Source organism: Pristiophorus japonicus, chromosome 11 (assembly GCF_044704955.1).
Source record: "Pristiophorus japonicus isolate sPriJap1 chromosome 11, sPriJap1.hap1, whole genome shotgun sequence".
In the NCBI taxonomy this organism is placed as follows: domain Eukaryota; kingdom Metazoa; phylum Chordata; class Chondrichthyes; family Pristiophoridae; genus Pristiophorus; species Pristiophorus japonicus.
Genome location: NC_091987.1, coordinates 178,803,072 through 178,820,943, shown reverse-complemented (window position 1 = coordinate 178,820,943; position 17,872 = coordinate 178,803,072). Strand labels below are relative to the sequence as shown.

Genomic DNA, 17,872 nt, shown 5'->3' with positions numbered 1-17,872 from the left:
TCTGCTCAGAACTCTGACATGGCAAGCGAACACCAGGTGGGCAGAGGAAATGTTTCAAGGACACCCTCAAAGCCTCCTTGATAATGTGCAACATCCCCACTGGCACCTGGGAATCCCTGGCCCAAGACTGCCCAAAGTGGAGGAACTGCATCCGGGAGGGTGCTGCGCACCTCGAGTCTCGTCGACAAGAGCATTGCAGAACTGAAGGACAGGCAGCGGAAGGAGCGTGCGGCAAACCAGACTCCCCACCCACCCTTTCCTTGCACCACAATTCACTTTACGACTGAGGTGTTTGTAAACTGGAGAATTGGGTGTAAGTCAGTAATATAAGAGACCAGTGGTTAATGGGATGATGCAGTGAGAGCAATTCTGACTGACATTAACTGAGAACCAACGTCACCAGTCAATATCTCTATCTCCCTCTTTCTCGCTACATCTATCTCGTGTCCTTTATCTATATATATCTCTCCCTGAATATCTATCTCTCACTTTATCTCTATCAAGTCCCACTCCACGAACTTGAGTACATAAATCTAGGCTGACACACCAGTGCAGTACTGAGGGAGTGCTGCACTGCCGGAGGTGCCGTCTTTCGGATGAGATGTTAAAGTGAGGCGTGGACGTAAAAGATCCCACGGCACCATTTCGAAGAAGAGCAGGGGAGTTATCCTGTCCAATATCCCTCAATCAACGTAACAAAAAAACAGATTATCTGGTCACTATCACATTGCTGTTTGTTTGCTGTGCGCAAATTGGCTGCCGCGTTTCCTACATTATGACAGGAACTGCACTCCAAAAGTACTTTCTTGGCTGTGAAATGCTTTGAGACATCTAGTGGTCGTGAAAGGCGCTATAATAATGCAAGTCTTTCTTTATCTCTTGCTCTATATCTCTATCTCTCTCACTTTATTTCTGTCACTCACTATCGCTTTCGCGCTCGCTCTCAATCGTTTTGTCTGCTGAAGTTTGGGATGACATGAAAATGGCTGCAGTACCCACCGATACTGCCAGGCACTTGGTCTGAGAGTGGTCATCACGGTTTAAAAAATAGTTTAGAGAAACCGAAGGGCCAAAGCCCATGGTGCAGGATAAGGATAATATGAGAAATAAAAAAGTAATGGTTAGATGATGCCATGCTTGGATCTGAAAGGGCCAGAGTTTGTAGGAGGAAGGGGAGACTGGGGAGGTGAGCAGTTCCAGGGCAAAAATCGTTTGAGTGATTTCAACACCATGAGAGAGGGTGTACGCCAGCATAATTGGAATTTAAAAGGAAGAGGAGAGGAAGGATGTAACTCACAGCTCAGTACTCCCCAGTTATGCTGAATGTAAACAATGTGGGTGTAGATGGACAGAAAAAGATTTGGGATTTTCGACTTCTGTTTACAAATCTCGAGTTCACCAAAGTTTTCCAAACCCATTTCTAAAACTACTAATTGATCAAGATTTTGAATGAATTTCCTCTGGTCAACTTTAGTTTGACCACTGTTTGACCCGTTTGTTTTTGGGAGCGGGAATGTTTGCTAACTCGTCACATTTCTGACAGTTGCATTTCTGAAAACCAGTCTCACAGGTTGAACCACTGCAGAATAGCAGTCGCCCTCTGGGGTTATAAATGAGCGTGGCAGGCTGGGAATGTGTCCAGAATCCCTGACACAAGCCGAGAGAGCAAGATCGCCAGACGGAGAGAATGAGCCAGCAGTGAGAGAGCCTCTGAGAGAGAGAGAGAGAGCAAAGCAGGCGGTTCGGGAGAGGCAGAGAGACACACATCAGGACTAACATAGAGAAACAGAGTGTCAGCAAGAGAAACTAGCAGAGAGAAGCTGAAGGAGGCGGAGAGAAAGATTGTAGAGCCAGGAATACTGAGAGACAGTGTGAGAAACCAACAGAGAGAAACAGGAAAGTAGATGGACAAGGAGAGAAAGTCTAATAGAGAATTAAGAGGGGCGGAGAAAGAAATTAGCAGAGAGAGAGAGAAACAGTCAGGTAGAAGGGTGAGAAGAGAAAGGAAAACAAGAGATAGAAGCAGGAAAATAAATGATCAAAGTGAGAGACTGAGGTAGGAAAGGCCAGAGTGAGAGAGTACAGGTGGAGAGGGGCAGAGAGAAAGAGGCAAAATAGGGGGTTCTAAACAGAAGACCTGTCAAAGATTTAAAAAAACTTAAGAACATAGTTTTGTTAAAGACACTCGGGTAAAACTAGTTCGAGCTTTTGAAACATGAACTGTGTTCCCTCCCAGTCTGTGCGATAGTTCCGCTCCCAGTCTGTGCGATAGTTCCGCTCCCAGTCCGTGTGACAGCTCAGCTCTTCATCCCTCGCCATGGATCTGTTGGGGTATCTGGTGCCCCAGCAAGGTTTATTTGGAACTGTAGCTGACTTCTGCATGTCCACCGTCTCCTTCAGTGTGCTGTCTGTCATCAGCCTTCTAACCTACTTCGATATCCTCGAGAGTTTCAGTCTGTTCCATTGGCTCTTCAAGGTGGGGACTTGGCACAAGGTAAAACCCAATTCTATGTTAAAGATAAATGAATTAGTCTGAAGTTGTTTATTGCTAACATTCCCCGCCTCCCCCCTCCCTCCACCCCTTCCCCTCCAGAGGGCAGTGGACACTGTGACTGGTTCCTTTATTAAAAATTCATTCTCGGCATGTGGGCATCGCTGACAAGGCCGGCATTTATTGCCAAACTGAGTGGCTTGCTGGGCCATTTCAGAGGTCAGTTAGTGTGGGACTGGAGTCACATGTAGGCCAGACCGGGTAAGGGCGGCAGGTTTCCGTCCCTAAAGGACATTAGTGAACCAGATGGATTTTTAACGACAATCCAACAGCTTCAGAGATGTCTGCGCTCCTCTAATTCTGCCCTCTTGAGCATCCCTGATTATAATCGCTCAACCATTGGTGGTCATACCTTCTGTTACCTCGGCCCCAAGCTCTGGAACTCCTTCCCTGAACCCCTCCACCTCTCTGCCTCTCTTTCCCCCTTCAAGACTCCTTAAAACCTACCTCTTTGACCAAGCTTCTGGGCACCTGCTCTAATTTCTACTTATGCGCTCAATGTCAAATTTGTATCTCAATACTCCTGTGAAGCGCCTTGGGACATCTCACTATGTTAAAGGTGCTATATAAATACAAGTTGTTGTTTAATGTTTCTGTTTATGCTGAGTCTAGTATTGTAAAGGAAGAATCTTGGCAGAGCTTGACCAAGACTGGGGACGGGTTGAAGGGTGTTTGCTCTTGTTCAATGATGGTATACGCTACGGGCAAATCCTCACACGAGTTCCATGTAACATTTCATGTGCGGATCAGGAGCTCTATAAATAGAATAGCCACATGTGCTGATCAATGAGCTCCAAAACAGCCTGGGAGGATTCTGATATCTCCTAGGGTAGATTACACCCATTTGTTTATCAATACTAATCTGAATTGTTAAAGGTCTTTGCTCACTGCCCTGATGGCTCAGTGGGAGAACTCACTGCTCAGAAACAGGTGAGCCCTAGCTGTATTCCCCACTCTTGCGGTTAACTGATCTGAATTGTAGAGTGGTTAAGAATTTTACGAATGGCCATACTGTCTCCAGGGTAGGGAACAATGTTCCAGTTAAGCTGTGTGACCGCGCAGAGGTCTGGAGGTCCAGCGCAGGCCACTCACCAGCTGTTCAATGGGAATAACCACGCACGCGCAAAGATTCGAATGAGCCGCGCGGCCAGGTAATGATCATGGGGGGGAAAAAATGACAGGGACCAGTGGTAGGGAGCGAGATTAAAATCCAGCAGGGATTCCACTCCTGATCCAGGTCTGGCAAATGTGCACCTGAAGTCTTGGGGTGAGGGTAGGATTGGACTCTGCTGTGCTGTCCTCATGGTTGAATAGCCTGGCCATCACAGTCAGGATCACATGTGTGATATCACTTGGATGAAGTAGTGGAGGGCTGCAGGCACCTCTGGAACAGCCTCCTTTGAGAGAGGAGGGAGGAGAGAAAATTGGCCTTGGATGGGTGGGGGTGGGTTTGGGGGCAGTGAGTGTGAAATGGCTGCTTTCAATGAACTGCGTTTATTTTGCTACCAGAAGAGTACACCAGAGGGCAATGATGTGACGACAGGAGCGGGGCTGTGAGTATTGAACAAGTGGTTTGTGCTAAAATCATTATCAAAACAGTAACTGCGATCGGTGAAATCAAAAAATGCCGGTGCAATATATTTGCTTCATGGGTTCTTTGCTTAAGAATTCATAGCAACACATTGCTATTAAGAACTAGTTGGTTTATTAGCAAAGATTTAACAATCACACTACACATTATCAGTTCATCCACCAGGCTCGCAACCACCTGCCCCACCGTGGATCCCACGAATCCAACTGGCTGGGGTTTTATTGAGTCTTGTGAACATCATGTGACTGGCTAAGCCACTCCCAACTCAACAGGTCTAGAAACCTGTGAGCATACTCACAGGGGCATACATTACAGACAGGAATTGTGAAATAAAAACAGAAAAAGCACAGTGGCTCAATAGCTTGTGTAAAGGGCGGGGACAGACTGTGGTGTTTTGGGTGTGTACCCTTTCTCTTTATAGAGGCTGACGGACCGGCAATGTATTTCCAACCTGCAGTCAGTGTTTGACCCAGCTTTTGCTCACCCCTCCTTGTTTGGCTCAGTGACTATTTTTGTCTGATTCCACTCCTGTGCAGCGCCCTAGGATGGATTTTTCACGGTAAAAGTGCTGCACAAATGCAAGTTATTGCTTAAACAGAATGGATCTTGACAAAGGCAGAACAGCTTCAGTTATGTGGGGAGACTGGAGAAACTGGGGTTCTTCTCTTCAGAGCAGAGAAGGTTTAGCGGAGATTCAATGGAGGTGTTCAAAATCACGAGGGGTTTTGATAGAGTAAATAAAGAGAAACTGATTCACTGGCCGGAGGCTCGGTAAACAGAGGATGCGGATATAAGATAATTGGCATAAAAGAACCAGAGGAGGAGATGAGAATTCTTTTACGCAGCGAGTTGTGATCTGGAATTCACTGTGTGAATAGTCAGTGAAAGCAGATTCAACAGTAAAGGAATTGGATAAACACTTGAAAAGGATCGAGTTTGCTGGTCTTTGGGAAAAGAGCAGGGGGAGTGGGAATGATTGGAGAGCTCTTTCAAATAGCTGGCACAGGCACGATGGGCCGAATGGCCTCCTTCTGTACTGTCTGCTTCTGTGATTCTAAGAAATTCCAGGCTTGGATTATGTTGTGTCTGTAATGCACTTATGAATGACTCCACGAGGCAATGTGTTGTACTCAAACTGTAGTGACCTTTGCCCTTTATTCGTAACTCCAGAGTGAGGCACAAGCATGGTGAGCAGCCTTTTATACTGGGCCCTGCACACCTATGCAGGTGACCCTCAGGTCTCCCACCGCAGTGCCCTCTAGTGGACAGCCTCTGCCACAGGGGCAGAAACCCCGGTCTCCACAAGTTGCACCATCTAGTGGCGCCAGCATAGTATATACACAGTGCAAACCTTATTGATAGTACATCAGGTAACAAGTCTCCATCTTATGCAACTGTACAGTGACTACACAGAGAGTATACCTATAGTCTGCACATATAACAGATTAAGATTTCAGTTACCTGCAGTTGAAACAGAGCTGGTTAATAAATATTTCTCCAGCAGCCTGTGTAATCGTTTATTCAGAAACCCAGTCTAACATCAAAACACTGAAGAAAAATGAAGAAAAATGTCACACAGCAATGGTGGGATTTTCTGCTTTGTTGCCGTTGAGTGGTGGTACAGAAGGATATGGCAGCTACTCAACTGTGGACATGTTTAGAACTGCATGGTCTCGGGTTCAATCCTCGGCCTGTGCTGTGTCGGTACAGGTGGGACCGTTGTGTGGAGTATTACTGCTGGTTGGAGCGGGAAACGACAGCTTCTTGTGATACAAAAACAAAATACTGCGGATGCTGGAACTCTGAAATAATAACAGAAAATGCTGGAAATACTCAGCAGGTCAGGCAGCATCTGTTGGGGAGAGAAACAGAGTTAACACCTCAGGTTGACCAAGGGTCATCGACCTGAAATGTTAACTCTGTTTCTCTCTCTGACCCACATAGTATTTCCAGCATTTTCTGTTTTTATTCCCTCTTGCGATGGCTGTACAGCGCACCGTCTGTATGTTTGTGTACTTAGACATCAAGTGAGGGCCGTGAAGCCTCCCACAGTGGATTACCGCACTGCCTCTCACTGTCGAGGGTCACACACAAATAGCCCTTTGGGAAAGGTACAAAGGATCAGCTGGCGTATCCGTCTTGCAATAAGGAGATAACTCCTTTAGGAGAGGAGAAAAAGGTGACGTCACAAAAGTTGAAATGATTAAGCTACAAGAATGCAGGAGTAATATTTTTAAAAAAACATTCACCGGATGTGGGTGTCGCTGGCAAGGCCAGCATTTATTGCCCATCCCTAATTGCCCTTGAGAAGGTGGTGGTGAGCTGCCTTCTTGAACCGCTGCAGTCTGTGTGGTGAAGGTGCTCCCACAGTGCTGTTAGGAACGGAGTTTCAGGATTGTGACCCAGCGACGATGAAGGAACGGCGATATATTTCCAAGTTGGGATAGTGTGTGGCTTGGAGGAGAACTTTCACTGGGTGCCCTTGTTCTTCGAGGTGCGGGAGGTCGTGAGTTCAGGAGGTGCTGCTGAAGAATCCCTCGTATTGTTTTAATTTTTTAATTTGACAGTCGGTAGAAAAGAAACAGAATCTATTGCAGCCAGCCCTGATATTTTACAAGTATTTTCACTCATAGATTGTGATTTTCTGCTTCTTCTTTAAAATATTCAGTATCAAACAATGATAGGAAATCACTTTTCTGAGTATTACAGGAAAACAGAAGCAGGGGTTGGTTAGAATGGAAAGCCTTGATTGCTGTATTAACTGAACACTCCTACAGACCCAAAGGACAGGTTTAGTTTAAACAGCTCGGTGGGTGAAGAAACAGGAGCGGGAGGGAGATTTGACCTTGCGTCGATGCTGCGTTTCTTTGTAGCTGGTTCGGCGCAGTTGCATTGCTGATCATCATTCTGTTTCCTAGTTACTCTGATGCAACGAGGGCGTCTCCTGTCCAAACACTTTCCTCTGCTGCGGAGAGGGTGATGCTGCTGGAGTCCGATCTGAGCGGGGACAGCGCCGAGCAATGTAATAATCCCATATACAGAAAGATATTTGCGGTGAGCAGTGGAATTTGGAATTTCCTTCTATTACCCCAACACCCTGAAAACTGTCTCGGTGCAACTAGGTGCTTGTTGTTGAGGTTTTGGCTGATGTTCATTCTGACCAATCTGCTTGTTTAATTTTCTTTCCACTTTCAGCCGTGGCTCAGTGGGTAGCGCTCTCGCCTCTGAGTCAGAAGGTTGTGGATTCAAGTCCCACTCCAGGGACTTGAGCACATACTCCAGTGCAGTGCTGAGGGAGTGCTGCACTGTCGAAGGTGTTGTCTTTCGGATAAGATGTTAAACCTGTCTGCTCTCTTAAGTGAACGTAAAAGATCCCATGACACTATTTTGAAGAAGAGCAGGGGAGTTCTTCCCGGTGTTCTGGTCAATATTTATCCCTCAATCAACATCAGTAAAACAGATTATCTGGTCATTATCACATTTCTGTTTGTAGGAGCTTGCTGTGTATAAATTGGCTGCCAAATTTCCTACATTACAACAGTGACTACACTTCAAAAGTACTTCATTGGCTGTAAACCGCTTTTAGACATGTGGTGGTCGTTAAAGGCGCTATATAAATGCAAGTTTGTTCTTTAAATGTAATTTCAGCTAAAAGCAGAATGCATCAGTTTATTGATGGCTAAATCAATATACAAACCTACAACAAGGGCCCAGTCAGTGGGTCTGGGATCGGTCAGTGGGCCTGGGCCGGCCAGTGGGCCTGGGGCTGGGTTAGTGGGTCTGGACACGGTCAGTGGGTCAGTGGGCCTGATTGTATTTTAGATTCCCATAATGGCCGCCTGAGAATTTGAATTTAGTTTTTTTTAAAATCTGGATATAAAAGTGACCATGAAACTGTTAGATTGTTGTAAAAACCCAACTGTTTCACTAATATCCTTTAGAGAAGGAAACCTTCCGCCCTTACCTGGGCTGGGCCTATATATGACTCCAGTCTCACATTAACGTTCTCTGAAGTGGCCCAGAGAGCCTGTCAGTTGGGCAACTGGGAACATAAGAACGTAAGAAATAGGAGCAGGAGTTGGCCATTTGGCCCCTCGAGCCTGCTCCACCATTTAATAAGATCATGGCTGATCTGATCATGGGCTCAGCTCCACTTACCTGCCCACTCCCCATAACCCTTTATTACCTTATATGTCCATCTGTCTATGTCCGCCTTAAATATATTCAATGACCCAGCATCCACAGCTCTCTGGGGCAGAGAATTCCACAGATTTACAACCCTCTGAGACAAGAAATTTCTCCTCATCTCAGTTTTAAATGGGCGGCCCCTTAATCTGAGACTATGTCCCCGAGTTTTAGTTTCCCCTATGAGTGGAAATATCCTCTCTGCATTCACCTTGTCGAGCCCTCTCATTCTTCTGAACTCCAATGAGTATATGCCCAACTTACTCAACCTATCTTCATAAGTCAACCCCTTCATCTCTAGAATCAACCTAGTGAACCTTCTCTGAACAGCTTCCAATGCAAGTATATCCTTCCTTAAATTTGGAGACCAAATCTGTACGCAGTACTCCAGGAGTGGCCTCACCAATACCCTGTACAGTTATAGAGGACTTCTCTGCTTTTATACTCTATCCCCTTTGCAATAAAGGCCAACATTCCATTTGCCTTCCTGATTACTTGATGTACCTGTATACTAACTTTTTGTGTTTCATGCACAAGGACCCCAGGTCCCTCTGTACTGCAACACTTTGCAATTTGTCTCCATTTAAATTAAACGGTCAATAAATGAGCAGCCTGTATTGACACCTCTATTCCCGGGCAGAATGAAGATGATTGACGAATTCCCCCGTCAATCACTGCTCTAGGTGACTGGGATTGGTTTGAGCTGCATCATTCTCATAGAGACTGTTTAAGTAGACTCTGTTTGCCGCTTGCTGTTGTTATGTATTGATGCTTGGGGTCACTAGATACCGGGGAGCGCCACTGTTGGAGGTCATCGGGCTGTACGCTCGTGTGCACGGGTCCTGGTATATAAGAGCGAGTACCATGTCATGTGTGCACTTTGGGCGCGAATAAAGTTGAACCAGGATTGCACCTGAGTGAGCTTACAGTAACAAGTCTTTTGAGTCATTATATACATTACAGTTGTAAATCCTGCAGTTATTGTTGTAAGTCCCACCTCCAACTCACTGACTGACACAGACACTCTCCAATCAATGCCGGCCTTGCCTGCAATGCCCACATCCCAAAAATTAATTAAACAAATAATTATCCACCTCTGTGGCAAGTGAGTTGGTGTGGCCTAAAGTGCCACAATAAGTGCTGTGTCTGGATTGGTCACAAAACAACACAACACAACTCTGCATCCAATGTCCTAAGTTCCGAGCAAAGCTCAGGGAGAACTCTTCCCCGGACGCCACTCTCCACAGTGAACATGTGAGGTTAATGTCAGTTAATCATTTTTCAGGCTTTATTTGCCTTCCTGTTATCCCATTCAGGCTCCTGCCACTTCAGCAGAGAGAACCAGCTGGAAACCGGGACCCAGGCTCCCCTCGTGCACGAGTGTAGGCCGAGGTGACAGGGGTCCCACTGCCTCTCTCTCCCTGAGAGTCTCAGTATCTCACCTGCTGAGATTCACCACAACAACAACAACTTTTATTTATATAGCGTCTTTAAAGTAGTAAAATGTCCCAAGGTGCTTCACAGTAGTGTTAAAAGACAATTTAATACACCGAGCCACATAAGAAGAAATTACAGCAAATGACCAAAAGCTTGGTCAAAGAGGTAGGTTTTAAGGAGCATCTTAAAGGAAGAAAGAGAGATTTAGGCAGGGAGTTCCAGAGCTTAGGGCCCAGGCAGCGGTAGGCATGGTTGAACGATTATAATCATGGATGCTCGAGGGCAGAATTTGAGGAGCGCAGACATCTTGAGGGATTGTGAAGCTGAAAGAGATTACTGAGATAGGGAGGGGCGAGGCCATGGAGGGATTTGTAAACAAGGATGAGAATTTTGAAATTGAGACGTTGGTTAACTGGGAGCCAATGTAGGTCAGCGAGCACAGGGGTGATGGGTGAGCGAGACTTGGTGCGAGTTAGGACACGGGCAGCTGAGTTTTGAATAACCTCAAGTTTACGTAGGGTAGAATGTGGGAGACCAGCCAGGAATGCTTTGGAGTAGTCAAGTCTAGAGGGAACAAAGGTATGGATGAGGGTGGGGGACTGCATTCCCTCGAGTATAGAAAATTGAGAGGTGATCTGAGCGAGGTGTTTAAAATATTAAAAGGATTCGATAGAATAGATACAGAGAAACGATTTCCTCTGGTGGGGGAATCCAGAACAAGAAAGTTTGATCTCAAAATTAGAGCTAGATCATTGAGGCGTGAAATCAGGAAGCATTTCTTCATACTAAAAGTAGTAGCCATCTGGAACACTCTTCTCCCAAAAGGCGATGGATGCTGGCAATCAGTTGAAATTTTCAAGACTGAGATCGCTAGATTTTTATTGGGTAAGGGTAGCAAAGGATATGGGGCTAAGGAGGGTAAATGAAGTTGAGATACAGATCAGCTTTGATCTGATTGAATGGCAGAGCAGGCTCGAGGGGCTGAATGGCTGACTCATGCTCCTATGTAACCATTGATCATTGACATTTCTCTCGCGTGACGCCTGCTCACTGGAGATGGTGGAGGACACCGAGGATAACCCCTTGTCATCATCCTTGTTTTCAGAAGCTGCATCGAGAGATCAAGCAAGTGGATCACGTGTTGCAGAGACTCGGGCATCGGTGTACTGCAGCCGAGAGCGGATCCAGGGCTCCCCCAAACCGGGGCACTGAGGACCCTCCGCATTCACCGGGGGGCAATACACAGCAGGGCGACACTGAGGTGGGCGACGTGGTAACCGCCAGAGACAGACGGAGGATTCAGCTCCTGAGCAGCAAGCTTCAGTCCATGAAAATATACACCGAGGAAAGGTGAGTTACTCTGGATCACTTTCCAGCACTGGTCTGGCTCCTTGTTCTTCTTGCTCCGTATCCAATTTACCTTTTGCTACTTTGCGTTTATCTCTCAACCAACATCTAAAAACACATCAAATGCTTTATTGCTGTTGGTGGTATCTTGCTGTGCGCAAATTGGCTGCTACGTTTCCTTCATTACAACAATGATTACGCTTCAGAAGTGCTTAATTGGCTGTAAAGCGCTTTGAATGGCCTGAGGTCATGAAAGGCGCTATATAAATGCAAATCTTTTTCACTAAGAGACATACTCTTTCCAGTAAGAAAAAATATTCAACTCTAAAGGCATGGAAGATCAGGTTAAGAGAATGTGTTATGGAGGACATTCTCTCTCCTATCCCCTCCTTCCACTGTCTCTAGCTTTGGTTTGTGGTGCTTGCATTTTGTTCATTTATTCTCGATGGTCTGTCGCCTTTGTCCAGTAACCAGGGGCTGTGATCTGACCCTGAGTGGTGACCTCCTGCGGCAACCTTGGCCCAATCTAGTTTGCCTTGCTGCTAGCCCAGGCCTTGAAACTTTGCCTAAAATGTTCTTGGAGACGGTGACCCTCAACCCAACCTGCCTCAATCGTCCAGTGAACCCTGTGCAATGCATGAGTGTGTGAAAATTACACATCTCTCGTGACGGCAGAGAGTTAAACTCTTAAAGGGATACCGCCCTAGGGTCTTCCCCAGTTGAACAAAGGCCCTGTTCTAGTGTATGTGGAGATAAGCTGCCTTTAAAAGGTTCAGGAAAAGTCATATTGAAGGCAGATAGTTACAGCATCTGTCCGGAAAATATTCAGAGATGGTGTAGCAAACAGAATGATCATTAATGTCCTGGGACAGGAATTATTTAGAAACATAGAAATTTACAGCGCAGAAGGAGGCCATTTTGGCCCATCGTGTTCGTGTCAGCCGACAAAGAGCCGCACGGCCCTCGGTCAGCAGCCTTAAAGGTTACATTTAAACCTATGAACAATGGCGGAAAGGCAAAGAGCACCCAGCCCAACCAGTCCGCCTCACCGCAACTGTGACAACTGCGACACCCCTTATACTGAAACCTTCTACACTCCACCCCAACCGGAGCCATGTGATCTCCTGGGAGAGGTGAAAAACAGATAAAAACCCAGGCCAATTTAGGAAGAAAGAAATCTGGGAAAATTCCTCTCCGACCCATCATTCAAACTCGCCCTTCTACTTCTTTACACTGACCATTTGGACTCCTTGATTAGATTACGGCCTTTTAGCTGACCCCTCATTGTGGTTCACCACTGTAGGCGCTGGTCAGTTTTCGAGTGCACGTGTGAACAGAGAGAGGTCAGCCACTTTGGAGTGGGTCGCTCGGAAGATGCCCAGGTAAAGCGAAGGACTTCTCACCTGAGCCACAGACCCCACACCACAGTTTAAACGAGGCCTACTGCAGTTTGGATTCAGAAGTGCAGAGCAAAGTGAGAGCCAGGCTGGCAGTTCACCAGTAAAGCAGGAGAGAATGGACAATGAAGGATAAAGCTCTGTAGCAGTGTCTTTCCCGCACTGAGCTGATACAGAACCTGTCATGTATGTAACTACAATGTAACACCACTGTATTACTGTATACACTCAACTTAGATGCACACCTTGACCACAGGGGGTGAACTTGTGAGAGACACTCCTTTCCTGATCACACAGGTATATAAAGGGAGGTCCCACGTAGGGACATCACTTCTGGAGTCCTGTAATAAAGAGTTAAGGTCACAGAATGACCTTGTCCCTGGAATGTGCCTCGTGTGGTTTCATGCTGTAGAGTAAGGACTTTACATTGGCGACGAGAAACGGGAATTCATGACCCACGAGAATGGCCACTGGTAGCACAGAGGAATGGTACTGTGTTGGGGAAGACTGGGACGATTTTGTTGAGAGGCTTCAGCAAAGCTTCGTAACTAAAGACTGGCTGGGGGATGCAGTGGCCGACAAGCGACGGGCTCATCTCCTGACCAGCTGCGGGCCAAAGACTTATGCGCTCATGAAGGACTTACTGGCACCCAAAAAGCCGTCAGACAAAACCTTTGAAGAGCTAAGCAAATTAATCAGGGAACACCCCAAACCGGCGAGCAGCATACACATGGCTCGACACAGATTCTACACCCACCGACGTCGTGAAGGACAGAGCATACCCGACTTTGTAGCGGACCTCCGGCGTTTGGCCAGCCTCTGTAAGTTCACAGACGCCTGCAGGGGGGAGATGCTAAGGGATTTCTTTATCGAGGGTATTGGTCATGCTGGGATTTTTCGCAAGTTAATTGAGACCAAGGACTTGACCTTGGAAGCGGCGGCGTTGTTAGCTCAAACTTTCATGGCGGGAGAGGAAGAGATGAAAATGATTTACGCGCGCAATTCTGCCTCTAACGCGGCGATGGATCAGGGAGTCAACATTATCAATGCTACTCAGAGCCCCACAGGCAGGCAGATGCAGTCCGACATTTACCAGGCAGCAATGACCCCAGAGCAGGACCTCAACAGAGACAATGGCAGGCTGAACGGATGTTCACACCATCACAGTGGACAATGCGGCCTGTGATCGGGCCATTGACACCCACTAATAGGGTACTTAAGAGCAGTCAAAGGACATTAATCGCGGATTTCCTGGCCATAGTCCCTTTGTCCCCAACAAAGGAAACGTTAACTCGTGTTGGAGGTGTGGGGGGAAACACCCAGCTAGATCTTGCAGATTCCAACAGTTAGTCTGCAGAAATTGCAATCTCAGTGGCCATTTAGCTCGAATGTGCAGAATACCTGCAACCAGACTGATATATGAGTCGGATGGACCAGAAGAGGGTTCTTTGAGGCAGGATGACTTTTGGGGCAAATCGATGGACGCCGAGGTTCAGCGGGTCCATGCGGCGAATATTCACAGTTCATACACCAAAACAGCACCAATGATGATGAGGGTTTTGTTGAACGGTATCCCAGTACGCATGGAGCTAGACACTGGGGCCAGCCAGTCACTCATGGGCGTACAGCAATTTGAGAAGCTATGGCCGCTCAAAGCTAGTAGACCCAAATTAGAACGTATTGAGACACAATTACGGACTTACACCAAAGAAATCATTCCGGTGCTAGGCAGTGCAATGATGGCTGTCACACACAATGTGTTAGTGAACCGGCTGCCACTCTGGATTGTCCCGGGCAATGGTCCCGCACTGTTGGGGAGAAGCTGGTTAGCAGAGATGAACTGGAACTGGGGGGATGTTCACGCAATGTCCTCGGTGCAGCGAAGTTCATGCTCACAAGTCCTACAACAATTCGAATCACTATTCCAACTGGGCGTCGGGACTTTCAAAGGCACTAAAGTAGTGATACACATCACCCCGGACTCCAGGCCAGTGCACCACAAAGCCAGAGCGGTGCCATATGTGATGCGGGAAAAAATCGAGAGCGAATTGGACCGGCTGTTGCGAGAGGGCATCATCTCGCCTGTTGAGTTCAGCGACTGATCGAGCCCCATCGTTCCCGTTCTAAAAGCAGATGGCTCTGTCAGTATCTGTGGCAACTACAAGGCCACCATCAATCGGGTGTCCCTACAAGATCAATACCCGCTCCCAAGAGCGAAGGACCTTTTCGCCACGCTGGCAGGCGGCAAGCTGTTCACCAAGTTGGACCTCACTTCAGCCTATATGACCCAGGAACTGGCCAACGAATCCATACTACTGACCAGCATCACCACGCACAAGGGACTGTTTGCGTATAACAGGCGCCCATTTGGCATTCGATCAACGGCCGCGATTTTTCAACGTAACATGGAAAGCCTGCTTAAATCCATTCCGGGAACGATCGTATTCCAGGACGACATCCTCATCATGGGTCGAGACACCGAGGAACACCTCCACAACCTGGAAGAGTTGCTACGCCGACTGGACCGGGTAGGCCTGCGACTCAAGAAGTCTAAATGCATGTTTTTGGCTCCTGGGGTTGGGTTTCTGGGCAGGAGGGTTGCTGCAGATGGGATTTGGCCCACCGAATCCAAAACAGAGGCGATTCGACGAGTACCCAGGCCCTGCAACACATCAGAGCTGCGTCCATTCCTGGGACTGTTGAACTATTTCGGGAACTTTCTGCCGAACTTGAACACGTTGTTGGAGCCTCTACACGTGCTCCTGCGTAAGGGTTGTGATTGGTTTTGGAGGGACTGTCAGGAACGAGCTTTTGATCAGGCATGAAATCTACTTTGTTCAAACAAGTTGTTGACTCTGTACGACCCCTGTAAACATTTAGTTCTGACATGTGATGCATCGTCCTATGGGGTTGGGTGCGTGTTGCAGCAGCGTAATGCTGAGGGTCAGCTACAACCTGTGGCTTATGCCTCCAGGTCGCTCTCTCAAGCAGAACGGGGCTATGGGATGTTCGAGAAGGAAGCGCTTGCATGTGTCTATGGTGTAAAAAAAATGCATCAGTACCTCTTCGGGAGGAAGTTTGAATTAGAGACGGACCACAAGCCATTAACATCCCTGTTGTCAGAAAGCAAGGCTATCAATGCCAATGCATCAGCTCGCATACAGCGATGGGCTCTCACGCTAACTGCTTATGACTACTCCATCCGGCACCGGCCCTGCAATGAAAACTGCGCTGACGCGCTCAGCAGGCTCCCACTGGCCACCACCGAGGGAGCAGCTGAGCAAAGCGCCGAGATGGTCATGGCTGTCGATGCCTTTGACAGTGCAGGCTCCCTCATCACAGCATGCCAGATCAAAATCTGGACAAACAGAGATCCCCTCCTATCCCTGATTAAGAAATATGTCCTGACTGGGGATTGGGCGCCCGCACACAGAGCATGCCCTGAGGAGGTCAGACCATTCCACAGGCGGATGGATGAGCTCTCCATCCAAGCCGACTGCCTACTATGGGGCAGCTGGGTAGTCATGCCCCAGAAGGGCAGAGAGGCATTCATCAAGGAACTCCACAGCAAGTACCCAGGCATTGTGATGATGAAGGCCATTGCCCGGTCACACGTTTGGTGGCCCGGAATTGATTCAGACCTGGAACACTGTGTTCGCAGGTACACGACCTGTGCCCAGCTGGTAAATGCCCCCAGAGAGGACCCACTCAGCCCGTGGCCCTGGCCCACCAAGCCATGGTCAAGCATTCACGTTGACTACGCGGGCCCGTTCATGGGGAAGATGTTCCTCATTGTAATAGATGCGTACTCGAAATGGATCGAGTGCATCATTCTGAATTCATGCACATCATCCACCACTGTGGAAAGCCTACGTGCGATCTTTGCAGCCCATGGCTTGCCGGAAATCCTGGTTAGTGATAATGGCCCGTGTTTCACGAGCCATGAATTCCAGGAGCTTATGTCGGGCAATGGCATCAACCACGTCAGGACTGCGCCGTTCAAGCTGGCCTCCAATGGCCAGGCGGAACGGGCAGTCCAAATCATTAAACAAGGTATACTCAGGATTCAAGGACCCTCCCTACAATGCCGCCTATCACGCCTCCTGCTGGCCTATAGATCCCGACCGCACTCGCTCACGGGGGTCCCGCCCGCAGAGCTGCTCATGAAACGGACACTCAAAACTCGGTTGTCCCTCATCCACCCAGACCTGACCGACATAGTTGAGGGCAAGCGCAAGTCACAAAACAAGTACCATGACCGTAATTCAAGGGGGAGATGTATAGAAATAAATGATCCTGTATTCATCCTCAATCACGCCATGGGGCCCAAATGGCTTGAGGGTACTGTAATTGGCAAAGTGGGGAATAGGATCATCGTGGTAAAACTCAACAATGGCCAGATATGCCGTAAGCATCTGGACTAAGTAAAAAAAAGGTTCAGTACTGACACGGAGGAACCTGAAGAAGACCACGAGATGGAACTCACAACACTGCCAGCGAACGAGCAACAAGAGCAATCAGAAGAATGCACAGTCCCTGCGGTCAGCCCAGACAGGCCGGAATCACCACAGGTGACAGTCACTCACGTCCAACAACCAGAGCCCCAACTGCGGCGCTCCACGAGGGAGCGTAGACCACCTGAAAGACTAAACCTATGATCCCAGTAAGACTTTGGGGGGGGGGGGGGGGCGCGGGGAAGGTGATGTCATGTTTGTAACTACAATGTAACACCACTGTATTACTGTACACACTCAACTTAGATGCACACCTTGACCACAAGGGGTGAACTTGTGGAAGACACTCCTTACCTAATCACACAGGTATATAAAGGGAGGTCCCACGCAGGGACATCACTTCTGGAGTCCTGTAATAAAGAGTTAAGGTGACAGAGTGGCCTTGTCCCTGGAATGTGGCTCGTGTGGTTTCATGCTGTAGAGTAAGGACTTTACAGAAACGCCTTTCAGTTGCTGGGAAATATAATTGACTGTCCTGAATTGGTGCAGTGTGATGCCATTGTGCACACTTCAGGACACAACGTAAAGGGTTTCCATCGCGTTTAAACCCTGGAAGTGAGGCTGGGATTTCGAGCAGCCAGTATGAATTGATCCACAGTAAACTCTGGAGCAAATTACTCTCGGTGTGAATGATGACTGACTGCTCTCGATTTGTGACTGACTGCTTTGACCCTGCTTGTTCTGACTGACCACAGAATCATAGAAATTTACAGAGTGGAAGGAGGCCATTCGGCCCATCGTGTCCGTGACGGCCAGCCTAGAGCTGTCCAGCGTAATCCCAATTTACAGCTCTTGGTCCGTAGTCCTGCAGGTTACGGCACTTCAAGTGCACATCCAAGTACTTTTTAAA

The 17,872-nt window shown here is 47.8% G+C and overlaps 1 protein-coding gene across 5 annotated transcripts in view; it reads left to right on the top strand.

Moving 5' to 3' along the window:
* Positions 1-1,654: 1,654 nt before the first annotated feature.
* LOC139275886 (microtubule-actin cross-linking factor 1-like) overlaps positions 1,655-17,872 on the top strand; it is a 40,009-nt gene continuing 23,791 nt past the window's right edge. For 3 of the 5 annotated variants that reach the window (XM_070893103.1, XM_070893100.1, XM_070893105.1), the window contains exons 1-4: positions 1,655-2,494; positions 4,061-4,104; positions 7,061-7,196; positions 10,870-11,114. In XM_070893103.1, coding sequence (XP_070749204.1) covers positions 2,318-2,494; positions 4,061-4,104; positions 7,061-7,196; positions 10,870-11,114 — 602 coding nt within the window. In that variant the 5' untranslated portion in view covers positions 1,655-2,317. The remainder of the gene's footprint in view (positions 2,495-4,060; positions 4,105-7,060; positions 7,197-10,869; positions 11,115-17,872) is intronic. The other 2 variants (XM_070893104.1, XM_070893102.1) reach the window with 2 other exon arrangements.